A 13633-nucleotide genomic window follows, 5' to 3' on the forward strand; every position below is an offset into this window, starting at 1 on the left:
GGAGCATTATGGGAATCGTAGTAGGAGGGAGTCTGGGAGAGTGGAGAGATGTGATCGGTAGAGCTTCCGAGAATAGCACGCGGAGGACAAGGTTCTGCGAAGAGAGAGAGAGAGACTCAGAGGCAGTGTGGGAAGTGTAGTCCAGTTGGCTTAGCGAATGATTCGGGGTGGTCGCCGAGGTTCCGGAAAGAGACTGAACAGGCCTGAAAAGAGGTAGGTGCGGCGAATTGCGCGGCTGCGGACTGAACTCAGGGAGCGAATGGAGGGTTTCCGGGGCCTGCTGTCGCTCCCGGCCCGGCCAGGGGCTCTAAGCCCTCCTGGAGCGAAGGTCCATGTTGCCATGGAAACTCTCGCCCCGGACCCTTGAGTGCGGCCCGGGAGCTGCGGCAGGAGTGCTGTTCTCCGCTGTCAGGAAGTTCTCTTGGCAGTTTCTGAGCTGGGTGGGTTTTCGGTGGATTTGGGCAGTGGTAAAACCATAAGCTCAAAGAGCCCTCTAGCGCCGACGTGAAATAAAGATCAGGCGAAGGAGCCACGCCCCAATTTTGCTGTCTTAGCAGGTCTTTCTATCTTATTCTCAGTGAGATGATAAATGTGAGGCGTCAGGTAAACTGCAAGCAAGCAACTTTGCACAACCCTGCTGCCCTGGGTGCTGGGGCATCAGAGGTGGACAAGACAAGATTTTTGGTCCACTTGTAGGGAGTGAAAGTGAAAGTGAAAGTGAAGTCGCTCAGTCGTGTCCAACTCTTTGCGAACCCGTGGACTGTAGCCTTCCAGGCTTCTCTGTCCATGGGATTTAACAGGCAAGAGTACCGGAGTGGGTTACCATTTCCTTCTCCTTGTAGGGGGTGGAGATGCTAAAAATACTGGTGTTTCCAGAGCAGGAAAGAGCCCCCCCACCCCCACCCCCAGGCCTCTTTACGATAATAATGGCTATTTACTGTGAAAAATTCTGAAAGAGATGGGAATACTAGACCACCTGACCTGCCTCCTGAGAAATCTGTATGCAGGTCAAGAGGCAACAGTTAGAACTGGACATGGAACAACAGACTGGTTCCAAATTGGGAAAGGAGTAGTCAAGGCTATATATTGTCACCCTTCTTATTTAACTTATATGCAGAGTACATCATGCGAAATGCCAGGCTGGATGAAGCACAAGCTGGAATCAAGACTGCAGGGAGAAATATCAATAACCTCAGGTATGCAGATGACACCACCCTTATGGCAGAAAGCAAAGAAGACTTAAAGAGCCTCTTGATGAAAATGAAAGAGGAGAGTGAAAAAGTTGGCTTAAAACTCCACGTTCAGAAAACTGAGATCATGGCATCTGGTCCCATCACTTCACGGCAAATAGATGGGGAAACAATGGAAACAGTGACAGACTTTATTTTTGGGGGCTCCAAAATCACTGCAGATGGTGACTACAGCCATGAAATTAAAAGACGCTTGCTCTTTAGAAGAAAAGCAATGACAAACCTAGACAGCATATCAAAAAGGAGAGACATTAGTTTGCCAACAAAGGTTCACCTAGTCAAAGCTTTGGTATTTCCAGTAGTCCTGTATGGATGTGAGAGTTGGAATATAAAGAAAGCTGAGTGCTGAAGAATTGATGCTTTTGAACTGCAGTGTTGGAGAATACTCTTGAGAGTCCCTTGGATAGCAAGGAGATCCAGCCATTCCATCCTAAAGGAAATCAGTCCTGAATATTCAGTGGAAGGACTGATGCTAACTAAAGCTGAAACTCCAATCTTTTGGCCACCTGATGCGGAAAACTGACTCACTTGAAAAGACCCTGATTCTGGGAAAGATTGAAGGCAGGAGGCGAGTGGGATGACAGAGGATGAGATGATTGGATGGCATCACTGACTCAATGGATAAGAGTTTGAGTAAGCTCCGGGAGTTGGCTATGGACACGGAAGCCTGGCATGCTGCAGTCCATGGGGTCACAAAGAGTCGGACACAACTGAGCAACTGAACTGAACTGATTGTTTACTAAACGCCAGGTTTTGTTACAGGAATTTATGTTGCAATATGACATTTAATCCATACAACAACAGATACAGACCAAGAAACCAAGATCTAGTGAAAGGTAAAGCCAGTTGTCCAAGATCAGTGGGGATAGAATTAGAACCTCTGCCTCCAATTGTTGTTCAGTTGCTCAGTCTTGTCAGACTCTTTGTGAGCCTATGGACAGCAGCATGCCAGCCTTCCCTGTCCTTCACCATCTCCTGGAGTTTGCTCAAACTCCTGTACATTGAATCGATGATGCCATCAAATCATATCATCCTCTGTCATCCCCTTCTCCTCCTGCCTTCAATCTTTCCCAGCATCAGGGTCTTTTCTAATGAGTCGGCTCTTTGCATCAGGTAGCCAAAGTATTGAAACTTCAGCTTCAGCATCAGTCCTTACAATGAGTATTCAGGGTTGATTTTCTCTAGGATTGACTGGTTTGATCTCCTTGCTGTCCAAGGAGCTCTCAAGAGTTTTCTCCAGCACCACAGTTTGAAGGCATCAATTCTTTGGTGATCATCCTTTTTTATTGTCCATCTCCCACATCCGTATATGACTACTGGAAAAACTGTAACTTTGACTGTATGAACTTTTGTAGGCAAAATAATGTGTGTGCTTTTTAATATGCTATCTAAGGTTGTCATTGCTTTTCTTCTAAGGAGCAAGTGTCTTTTAATTTCTGGCTGCAGTCACCATCCACAGTGATTTTGGAGCCCAAGAAAATAGTCTGTCACTGTTTCCATTGTTTCCCCATCTATTTGCCGTGAAGTGATGGGACCGGATGCCATGATCTTCGTTTTTGGAATGTTGAGTTTTAAGTCAGCTTTTTCACTCTCCTCTATCACCTTCATTAAGAGGCTCTTTAATTCCTCTTCGCTTTCTGCCGTGAGTGTCATCTGCATACCTGAGGTTATTGGTATTTCTCCCTGCAGTCTTGAGTCCAGCTTGTGCTTCATCCAGCCTGGCATTTCGCATGATGTATTCTGCATAGAAGTTAAATAAGCAGGGTGACAATGTACAGCCTTGACGGACTCCTTTCCCAGTTTTGAGCCAGTCCGTTGTTTCATGTCCAGTTCTAACTGTTGCTTGATCTACATACGGGTTTTTCAGGAGAAGGTAAGGTGGTTTGGTATTCCCATCTCTTTCAGAATTTTCCACAGTTTGTTGTCATCTACACAGTCAAAGGCTTTGGTGTAGTCAATGAAGCAGAAGTAGATGCTTTTCTGGAATTCTCTAGCTTTTTTCTATGATCCAAGGCATGTTCCTCTGCTTGTACGTAAATTTGTACATAAATTTGTACATAAATTCAGCTGTGCATCTGAAAGTTCTCAGTTTACATACTGTTGAATCCTAGCTTAAAGGATTTTGAGCATTACTTTGGCTAGCATGTGAAATGAATACAATTGTGTGGTAGTTTGAACATTCTTTGGCATTGCTCTTCTTTGGTATTGGAATGAAAACTGACCTTTTCCAGTCCTGTGGCCGCTGCTGAGTTTTCCAAATTTGCTGGCATATTAAGTGCAGCACTCTACAGCATCATCTTTTAGGATTAAAATAACTCAGCTAGAATTCCATCACCTCCACTAGCTTTGTTCATAGTGATGCTTCCTAAGTCCCACTTGACTTCACACTCTAGGATATCTTTCTCTAGGTGAGTGATCACACCATCGTGGTTATCTGGGTCATTAAGATCTTTTTTTGTGTAGTTTTTCTATGTATTCTTGCCACCTCTTCTTAATATCTTCTGCTCTTGTTAGGTCCATACAATTTCTGTCCTTTATTGTGCCTATTTTTGCATGAAATATTCCCTTGGTTTCTCTAATTTTCTTGATGAGATCTCTAGTCTTTCCCATTCTATTGTTTTCCTCTATTTCTTTCCCTTGTTCACTTAAAAAGGCTTTCTTATCTCTCCTTGCTGTTCTCTGGAACTCTGCATTCAAATGGGTATATCTTTCCTTTTCTCCTTTGCCTTTCATTTCCACAGTTTCCACATTTCCACAGCCTCTTCTTTTCTTAGCTGTTTGTAAGGCCTCCTCAGGCAACCTTTTTGCCTTTTTGCAATTATTTTTCTTGGGGAAGGTTTTGATCACTGCCTCCTATACAATGTTACAAACCTCTATCCATAGTTCCTTAGGCACTCTGTCTATTAGATCTAATCCCTTGAATCTATTTGTCACTTCCACTCTATAATCGTAAGGGATTTGATTTAGGTCATACCTGAATGGCCTAGTAGTTTTCTCTTTGTTCTTCAATTTAAATCTGAATTTGGCAATAAGGAGTTCATGATCTGAGCTGTAGTCAACTCCCAGCCTTGTTTTTACTGACTCTATAGAGCTTCTCCATCTTTGGCTACAAAGAATATAATCAATCTGATTTTGATATTGACCATCTGGTGATGTCCACGTGTAGAGTCTTCTCTTGTGTTCTTGGCAGAGGGTGTTTGCTGTGACCAGGGTGTTTTCTTGGCAGTACTCTGTTAACCTTTGTCCTGTTTCATTCTGTACTCCAAGGCCAAACTTGCCTGTTACTCCAGTTACCTCTTGACTTCCTACTTTTGCATTCCAGTCCCCTGTGACAAAAAGGACATCTTTTTTTGGTGTTAGGTCTAGAAGGTCTCGTAGGTCTTCATAGAACCATTGAGCTTCAGCTTCTTCAGCATTAGTGGTTGGGACATGGATTTGGATTACTGTGATATTGAATGGTTTGCCTTGGAAATGAACAGAGATCCTGTCATTTTTGCGATTGCACCCAAGTACTGCATTTCGGACTCTTGTTGATTGTGAGGGCTACTCCATTTTTCTTCTTCTAAGGGATTCTTGCCCATAGTAATAGATATAGTGGTTATCTGAATTAAATTCGCCCATTCCAGTCCATTTTAGTTCACTGATTCCTAAAATGTCGATGTTCACTCTTGCCATGTACTGTTTGACCACTTCTAATATACCTTGATTCATAGACTTAACAATTTACCTTGATTCATGGACCTTGGACTTCAAGGAGATCAAACCAGTCAATCCTAAAGGAAATCAGTCTTGAATATTCATTGGAAGGGCTGATGCTCCAGTACTTTGACCACTGATGTGAAGAACTGACTCCTTAGAAAAGATTCTGATGCTGGGAAAGATTGAAGACAGCAAGTGAATGGGATGACAGAGGATAAGATGGTTGGATGGCATCACTGACTCAATGAACATGAGTTTGAGCAAGCTGTCGGACTTGGTAATGGATGGAAGGCTGGCGTGCTGGCGTCCATGGGGTCACAGAGTCAGACATGACTGAGCCACTGAACTGAACTGACTGATGGACCTAACATTCCAGCTTCCTATGCAATACTCCTCTTGACAGCGTCAAACTTTACTTTCACCACCAGACACATCCACAACTGCGTGCTATTTCTGCTTTGGATCAGCCTCTTCATTCCTTCTGGAACTGTTTCTCTGCTCTTCTCCAGTAGCAACTGAACACCTACTGACCTGGGTAGTTAAGTCTTTCAGTGTCGTATCTTTTTGCCTTTGCATACTGTTCATGGGGTTCTCAAGGCAATCGTGCTGAAATGGCTTGCCATTCCCTCTCCAGTGGACCACGTTTTGTCAGAACTCTCCACCATGACCCATCCGTCTTGGGTGGCCCTACACCACATGGCTCATAGAATCATTGAGTTAGGCAAGGTTGTGGTCCATGCGGTCAGTTTGGTTAGTTTCCTGTGATTATGGTTTTCATTCTTTCTGCCTTCTGACAGATGAGGATAAGAGGCTTGTGTAAGCTTCCTGATGGGGGGGAACTGGCTGTGTGGCCAATTGGGTCTTGTTCTGGTGGTCAAGGCCATGCTCATTCCCCTGCAGAGCAGGCACTTTTATCTGTTACTCTATACTGCTTCCTAGTGGTGAGCTTTTCACAGTTTGCAGAAAGGTTAAAATGTGTCTCAGTTCTTTTCTTTTAAGTATTCTCCACCCTTGGAACTTTGGCCTCCTGTACTTTTTTGTCTACTTTGGAATCAAGATAATATCTGATTTAGTACAAAGCAATTTTAAATGTGATGTGCCAGTGTTTTATATTGATAACATTATTTTGTGTCTTCATAGGAGGAGGAGACATTTCTTCCTTTGTGTATTTCAAAGTCCTGTCTATATCCTAGATACATATATTAATAATTTATATCTGTACCTATATTTTTGGTGTTTGTTTGTTTTTTGCTTGGTAAGAAGTGGATTTATTTAGAGAGAAACACACTCCACAGAGTGTGGGCTATCTGAGAAGGCAAGAGGGGCCTATACATATTTTACTTACATCATTCTCATGTAATCCTCTCCCTGTGACCTACGTACAATTTTTATAGGAGGGTGACTTTTTTTTTTTTGCCCCTTCTCGAGGCATGTGGATCTTAGTTCCCCAACCAGGAATCAAACTGGTGCCCACTGCAGTGGACACACAGCGTCCTAACCATTGGACTGTCAAGGAATTTCCCAGGAGGCTGACATTTATTAATCAAACTGAGCAGCTAAGACTTTATCTGAGCCAGCTTTATCTAAATAGGGGTAATTTTGCCAGCATCATGGTATTTCTGTGCTAAAGTAAACCTGAGATTGTAAAAAGAGTGTAGCACAGTGCTCAAGAAAAGTTCATTTCACTTTCTTTTTTTTTTGTTTGTTTGGATCTCTCAGTTTATTCAACAAAACATTTACTGACTGGTTATTATAGATGATCTCTACTGGATACCGTGAGGATATAAAGATGATGCCATCAACAGGTTTTAAACTCAACTGAGGAGTTTTATTTCCTTCTTAAAAAAAAACCAAACAGCTTCTTCTTTTTTTTTTTAGCGTAAGCATTACTTTGGTTTTCAGATTCCAGAGTGTTCTCTTGAGCCTCTGTGCCTACTTATTCTCTCTGCCTGGGATGCCGTTAATCCCCCTTTTCTGCCTGTCCTTCAAATATCGACTTAGACATCATCTCCTCCACATCCCTGTTCACCCCACTGCATTGGGTGCCTATGTGATGCCGTTACATTGCCCTCATCAAAGTTCTTACTCCAGTATATTATGATTTTCTATTTATGTTTGTTTTCCCCCCAGACTGTGACTATGCCTTTTAACTCAGTAGCTGGAGCACAGGAACTGCTTGTTGAATGAATGACCTATCCATTGAGGACCTATTTAGACCTTGAGGATAACCCTGTGAACTGGTGAGTTAGAGGGAGTTTTCATACGATTTTGCAAACTGATTTTAGCATTCAGGAGTGATCACAAATCTCTCACAATCCCCACATAGTGTTGGTCAAATCTATTGGCTTGTATACTCTCCTACTGACTATACTGAATTAAAATGTGATATTTTAGCTTTATTCTCTTAGCTAGAATATTTCTCTGGGAATGGACATGAGATTAAAGTGATTGATGCCTAGACTCCTCTTTTATAGGCAGCTTGCTATTTTAAGTTCTGGAAGAAAGAGATTTTTAGAATTACAGAGTTGTGGCTCTGCATCATGTAATAAAAATGTGATAATTACATCTCTAAGGACTTAGAAGCCAGTGTGTGATTCCAGCTGAGTCTTTGTATCACCATTTGTTTTTGTGTGCATGCTTACAAACTGATCTTACATTTGTAAGAGATTTATGCCTTATAATTTTTTCTCCTCTCTACCATTTTTAACAGCTAATAGTTTACTGGATCTGCCCTTTAGTGTTGATTTCATTATGCTGCGACGAAAACCAACCCGCCTGGAGCTGAAACTTGATGATATTGAGGAATTTGAGAGCATTCGAAAGGACCTGGAGGTAAGAGTACAACTTTCAAACCCTTAGGAATATTTAAAACAGTAACCCGTAACTTGTGAACTCCAGATTCTCATACCAACAGCTTGTTTGAAATCTATTTGGATGTTTTAACAGGCATCTTAAACATAATGTATTAGCTTTCTGTGTCTGCTGGAATGAATTTCCACAAATTTGGTGGTTTCAAACAACAGCAATTTAGACTTTCACAGTTCTGCAGGCAAGAAATCTGAAGTCAGTATCACTGATCCAAAATCAAGGTGTCAGCAGGACTGCGCTCCCTCCAGAGACTGTAGGGGACAGTTCTGTTCCTTGACTGCTGCAGCTTCCGGTGGCCGCTGGTATTCCTTGACTTGTGGCCGCATCAGTCTGGTGTCTCCTTCTGTGATCACATCGTCTTCTCTACCTGTCAAGTCTCCCTCTGCCCTCTCTTAACAAGTTACATGCATTGGCATTAAGGGCCCACCCACATATTCCAGGGAAATGTCCCCATCGCAGCATCCTTAATTCAATCACATCTACAAAGACCGTTTTCACATACAAGGCAACAATTACAGGATTCAGAGATTAGGGCCTGATAGCTTTGGAGGTCATTATTCAGTGTACTGCACTTAATATATTAAAAGAGAAAACTCTTGATTTCTTCCTCGAACCATTTTTACCTCAGTATGCTCTATGTCAGTATCTATATAGTTGCTCACTCCATAATCCTGAGAGTCAATCTTGAGTTCTCCCTTTCCCTCACCTTTTATATTCAGTTTTTCCATAAATCCTTTGGTTCTACCTTCAGAATATTTCTAGTATCTGCCCATACCTTTTTAATCTCCACTGTTAGAACCCTATTCCAATAACCGTCACCTCACTGGACAATTCAAGTAGCATCCAAGTTGTCTCTCTATTTCCACTGTTGTGTCTTCAATCCTTTCTCCATTAGGTATCTATATAGAGTGATCTTTAAAAACTTTCAGCTCATGTTATTCTCATGCTTAAAACTCCTCAGTGGTTTCCTGAACCTGGAATAAAACCCCCATTCCTTATCATGCCTGCAAGTTTTTGTATGTTCTGGCCTCTCTCAGATTTCATTTTCTGCTACTCTTTGCCTTGCCCTATGTACCCTAGGCATATTGGTTTGCCTTTATTTCCTTGAACATGCCAGACTATTTATAACTCATGGCCTTTTGCACATGCTATTTTCCTCTGCCTGGAGTCCTTCCTCTTTCTTCATGTCTCAGTGTGAATGTGGCCTCCTCAGTCTGAGAGGCCTCTTCTGTCCAACTTCAGTGTTGTTTCATTCCTACCCATGCTCTCTCCATCTCATTAGGGTCTCTCAAAACACTTTATTATTTTATTTCATAGCACTTATTATAATTTATAATGATTTGTTTGTTTATTGTAAAATCATTTACATTAGGAACGCTGATTGTAAAGATCATGTCTGTCTTCTCCACTGTTGAGTTCCCAGCATCTATTGGAGTTCAACATTTTTTTTTTCTGGTTGGTACTTAGAGCAGCACCTTTTTTATTTTTTATTTTTTTTAGAGTAGCACCTTTAAATAGAGTGATAAAATCGAAATGGTGTGTACAACAAATTTTAATGTCATTATAGGCCTTTCAAATGTCAGGAAGACTCAAAGGGAAAGGCCTGTGTGTCTGGTTCATGAATTTTGGTCATGAACCTTTTTTTTTTTTTTTTTACTTTTTTTTACATGTATTTTTTAAGCATAGCCTTACCCCACAGTATTAGATGTCAATCAGTAAGACTTAAATTCTTTATTGGCTTTCAGAATAAAGTCCAAATTCCTTAGGATGACATAAAAGGCCGTTTTGATCTGGTCCTCAGTCATCTCTCCACTTTATCTTCTCCTGACAAGTTATCTTTAATTTCAGTGGCAATAAACACTCTGTGCTCTTTCCCTGAAATGCCCTTTATGGTTTAAACTTCAGTTGTAAAAGTGTTAGTCTCATACTGAAATTTGACCTTGCAGAGTCGGCTCACCATTGAGTTACTTTTTTTTTAATTGAGCTAATTCTTATCATTGAGTAGTATTTCATGGGATATATATATATATCTATATAGATATATATCTCTGTCTATCTATCTATCTGGATAGATAGATATACATGCATCTGCTGTATCCACTCATCTGTCAAGAGACACTTAGGTTGTTTCCATATGTTGGCTGTTGTAAATGATGCTGTGATGAACATGGTGGTGAGCTCATCTTTTTGAAATAGTGTTTTTATTTTCTTTGGATATATACCCAGGAGTGGAATTGCTGGATCATACGGTAGTTCTACTCTTAACTTTTTGAGAAATCTCCATTCTTTTTTCCATAGTGGTTGTACCAGTTTACATTCTCACCAACAATGTGTGATTTCCTTTTCTCCACGTCCTCTCTAACACCTGTTATTTGTCTTTTTGATAATAGCCATTCTAATGAGCATGAGGTGATATCATATTGTGGTTTTGATTTGCATTTCTCTAGTAATTAGTGATGTTGAACATCTTTTCTTATACCTGTTGGTCATCTGTATGTCTTCTTTGGAAAAATGTCTATTCAGATTCTTGGGTCATCTGTTTTTTTTTTTGTTGTTGAGTTGTATGAGATCTTTATATATTTGGGGTATTAATCCCTTATCAGATAAATTATTTGTGGCTACTTTCTCCCATTTGGTATCCTGTCTTCTCATTTTGTTGATGGCTTCTTCTGCTGTACCAAAGATTTTTAGTTTGATATAGTCCCATTTGCTTATTTTTCTTTTGTTTCCCTTGCCTGAGGAAACAGTACTCAGAAAGACTGACAAGATTGACAAGATTCAAATAGCATACCACCTGTGTTTTCTTCTAGGAGTTTTATTGTTTCAGGAGGTCTTATATTAAAGTCTTTAATCCATTTTGAGTTAATTTTTGTGTATGGTGCAAGATAGTGGTCTAGCTTCATTCTCTTGCATGTGGCTGTTCAATTTTCTCAACAGCATTTATTTAAGAGACTGTCCTTTCTCCACTGTATGTTCTTTGCTATTTTGTTGTAGATCAATTACCTGTATATGTGAAGGTTATTTCTGGGCTTAGTTCTGTTCCATTGATCTGTCTCTTTTTCTGCCAACACCATGCTGTTTTGATTACTGTGGTTTTGTAGTGTAATTTGAGATCAGGGAATGTGATGCCTCCAGCCTTGTTCTTTTTTTTTTCCAAGATTGCTTTGGCTCCTCGGGGTCTTCTGTGGTCTTATACAAATTTTAGGAATTTTTGTTCTATTTCTGTGAAAAATGTTCTTGGGATTTTGATGGGGATTGCACTGAATCTGTAGATTGCTTTAGGGAGTATAGACATTTTAACTGTCCTATCCATGAGCGTAGAATATCTCTTCATTTATTTGTGTCTTTAGTTTCTTTCAACAATGGCTCGTTTTTAAGTGTATAGGTCTTTTTACCTCCTTGGTCAAATTTATTCCTAGATATAAATTTATTCCTTGATATTTTTGTTGTTTTTAATCTTTTTACTACAGACAGTTATTTAGTGGGTTTCACTTGTTTTAGAGCAACTTTGGAGGGAGGAATAGTTTTTGTCCTGTGCTAAAATGAAACAGAAAACTTGTATTTTATTTATTACTGGAATTAGTTTGATTACATTTTGCTGACTCTGGATTTTGAAACAGTCAGCAGTTGTTCACAGTTGGAAGCCTTTTAAATGATTTCATTTTACTTGGATGTTCTGAGTTTCTCACAGTTTATAAAATGATATCATCCTGTGCCTTTTAGAACTTGTCTTCACAAACGTGTTCAGGGAGAGCTTTTCTAATGTTATGTTAGGTAGTATAACCTAGAGAGTAACTCAGGAAGGTCATTATGTTTGTGTGTATATATATATATGAAGTAATACCTCACTGATGCACTGTAACTTTGATGCTGGCATTTGAATGCTCCCAGTTCAGCAGTGGTGAAGAGTAGCAGTAAGTGGGAAGAACAGCAGTGATCCCAGGGGTGGGGATGGGTGTCTTGAGCCATTCTTGTAATCAGAAACTCTCAGGTAGTCAGGTAGGGCAGTTGTGGGATGTTAGTTTGTCTTTGAAAGTGATCAAACTGAGACATTGACTGTGAATTCTGTAGTAACTTGTGGCTGGAGCCAAGCCTTCTATCTGAAAACAGAAATGAATTCCCCAAATCAGACAGATCTCATGATAAGATAGCACAAAACTTTCTATTCCTGTGTTACATTTTATCTCATGGTGTCTGGGGAAGGATATGGCAACCCATTCCAGTATTCTTGCCTGGGAAATCCCATGGATGGGGGAGCCTGGTAGGCTACAGTCCATGGGGTCGTAAAGAGTTGGACATGATTGAGCAACTTCACTTTAAAGTTACAAAAAAAAAATAATAATAATCTCATGGTGTCATCTGTTAATTTCTGGTGGTTATTATTTTACCGGTCACTTTAATTTCCATCTGTTATGTGGACTTTCCTCTGATTCATCTTCTACTTTAATGGTCTATTTCCCTTTTAGTCTGTGACATCCTGGAAGGTAGGGCTTACATCTTTTGTCACTGCATCCTCTTGGACCCCTAACCATCTAAACCTAGGATTTCAGTTTATTGTTGTGTAATCCCAAACCCTATCCTTTACCCTAGTGCCTAATACATGGTAGGTGCTAAAGAAATATTTGTTAATGAATAGAATATTACCTTAACACTAAAACATTTAAACTTTCAGACCCGTAAGAAACAAAAGGAAGATGTGGACATTGTAGGAGGCAGTGATGGAGAAGGTGCCATTGGACTCAGCAGTGATCCCAAGAGCCGGGAACAAATGATTAATGATCGAATTGGTTATAAACCCCAACCAAAGCCCAACAGTCGTTCATCTCAATTTGGAAATTTTGAGTTTTAGAGGTGGATTATCTTGCGTGCCAGAGCCCTGGAATGGAGTACAATGATGGCGGAAACACAAACAAGATTTAGAGAATGGAGTGCTCTCAGTCAGGCAGAATGTTTTATCTCCTGCAGAGAAATACTTCTGCATGAGATTACGGATGCTTACCTTTCACTCTGAAAGCTGAAATTCAGACTCTGGTTTGTCTCTGGAAAATGATTCGGTAAAACTTGTCTGATTTTTGTTTTTAAAAATAAATATATTTTTGGGAAAGTGTGTGACATCCTTAATGAAATATAATAGCACCATTAAATTACTATATCATTCTCATCTTTATTAAAAGACCCTGTGCACAGAATGGGCTTTCCCAGGTGGCTCAGTGGTAAAAAGAATCCCCCTGCCATTGCAGGAGACAAGAGTTTGATGCCTGGGTCAGTAAGATCCCCTGAAGAATGGCAACCTACTCCAGTCCTCTTGCCTGGGAAATCCCATGGACAGAGGAGCCTGGTGGGATACAGTCCATGGGGTTGCAAAGAGTTGGACACAACTTAGCAACTACACAGCAAACACAGAACACATCCAGTTGATCCCTGTAACTGATTTTCACTTAATTCATTTATTTGACAAGTATTTATTGAGTGCCTCCTATGTGCCAGGTACCATTCTAGGCACTTAGTAACATCAGCGAACAAATCGAGATCCCTGCCCTTGTGATTAGAATCTCATGATTTTGTATAAATTTGATCAAGTTGTGGATTTCCAGAATCTTTACAGAATGACTTTGTAACTAGTTTGAGAGGATCTCCGTCCCCCCCCCCCCCCCCCCCCCCCCCCAGTTTTCCTTCTTTCCCAAACTGCCTGCGAGTTTTCCTAATGAGTCAATCTGAGAGGAAGCTCAGAGACTAGAATTATGTCCCATTGTTTTCAGTTTAATTCAACTACTGGGAACTGCCAACTGTAGTAGAAAACAACCTCTGGAATCATC

The 13633-nt window shown here is 40.6% G+C and overlaps 1 protein-coding gene across 2 annotated transcripts; it reads left to right on the top strand.

Annotated features, from left to right (window-relative positions):
* Window positions 1–38: 38 nt before the first annotated feature.
* On the top strand, window positions 39–12921 carry CDC26 (cell division cycle 26). 2 transcript variants are annotated; one of them, XM_070459270.1, is made up of 5 exons: window positions 39–213; window positions 1118–1196; window positions 7080–7189; window positions 7660–7781; window positions 12490–12921. In XM_070459270.1, the coding sequence occupies exons 4-5, from the start codon at window positions 7701–7703 to the stop codon at window positions 12664–12666; spliced, it is 258 nt and encodes an 85-aa protein (XP_070315371.1). In that variant the 5' UTR covers window positions 39–213; window positions 1118–1196; window positions 7080–7189; window positions 7660–7700; the 3' UTR covers window positions 12667–12921. The 2 variants fall into 2 exon arrangements, with proteins under 2 accessions (XP_070315371.1, XP_020762291.1); XM_020906632.2 differs by lacking the exon at window positions 1118–1196.
* The last annotated feature ends 712 nt before the right edge of the window (window positions 12922–13633 follow it).

Source organism: Odocoileus virginianus, chromosome 31 (genome assembly GCF_023699985.2).
Source record: "Odocoileus virginianus isolate 20LAN1187 ecotype Illinois chromosome 31, Ovbor_1.2, whole genome shotgun sequence".
NCBI lineage: Eukaryota > Metazoa > Chordata > Mammalia > Artiodactyla > Cervidae > Odocoileus > Odocoileus virginianus.

Coding starts and splice junctions, on each gene's coding strand:
- CDC26 (XM_070459270.1), top strand. CDS start 7,701: ATGCTGCGACGAAAACCAACCCGCCTGGAGCTGAAACTTGATGATATT. Junction 7,782..12,489: donor GCATTCGAAAGGACCTGGAG/GTAAGAGTACAA, acceptor TTAAACTTTCAG/ACCCGTAAGAAACAAAAGGA.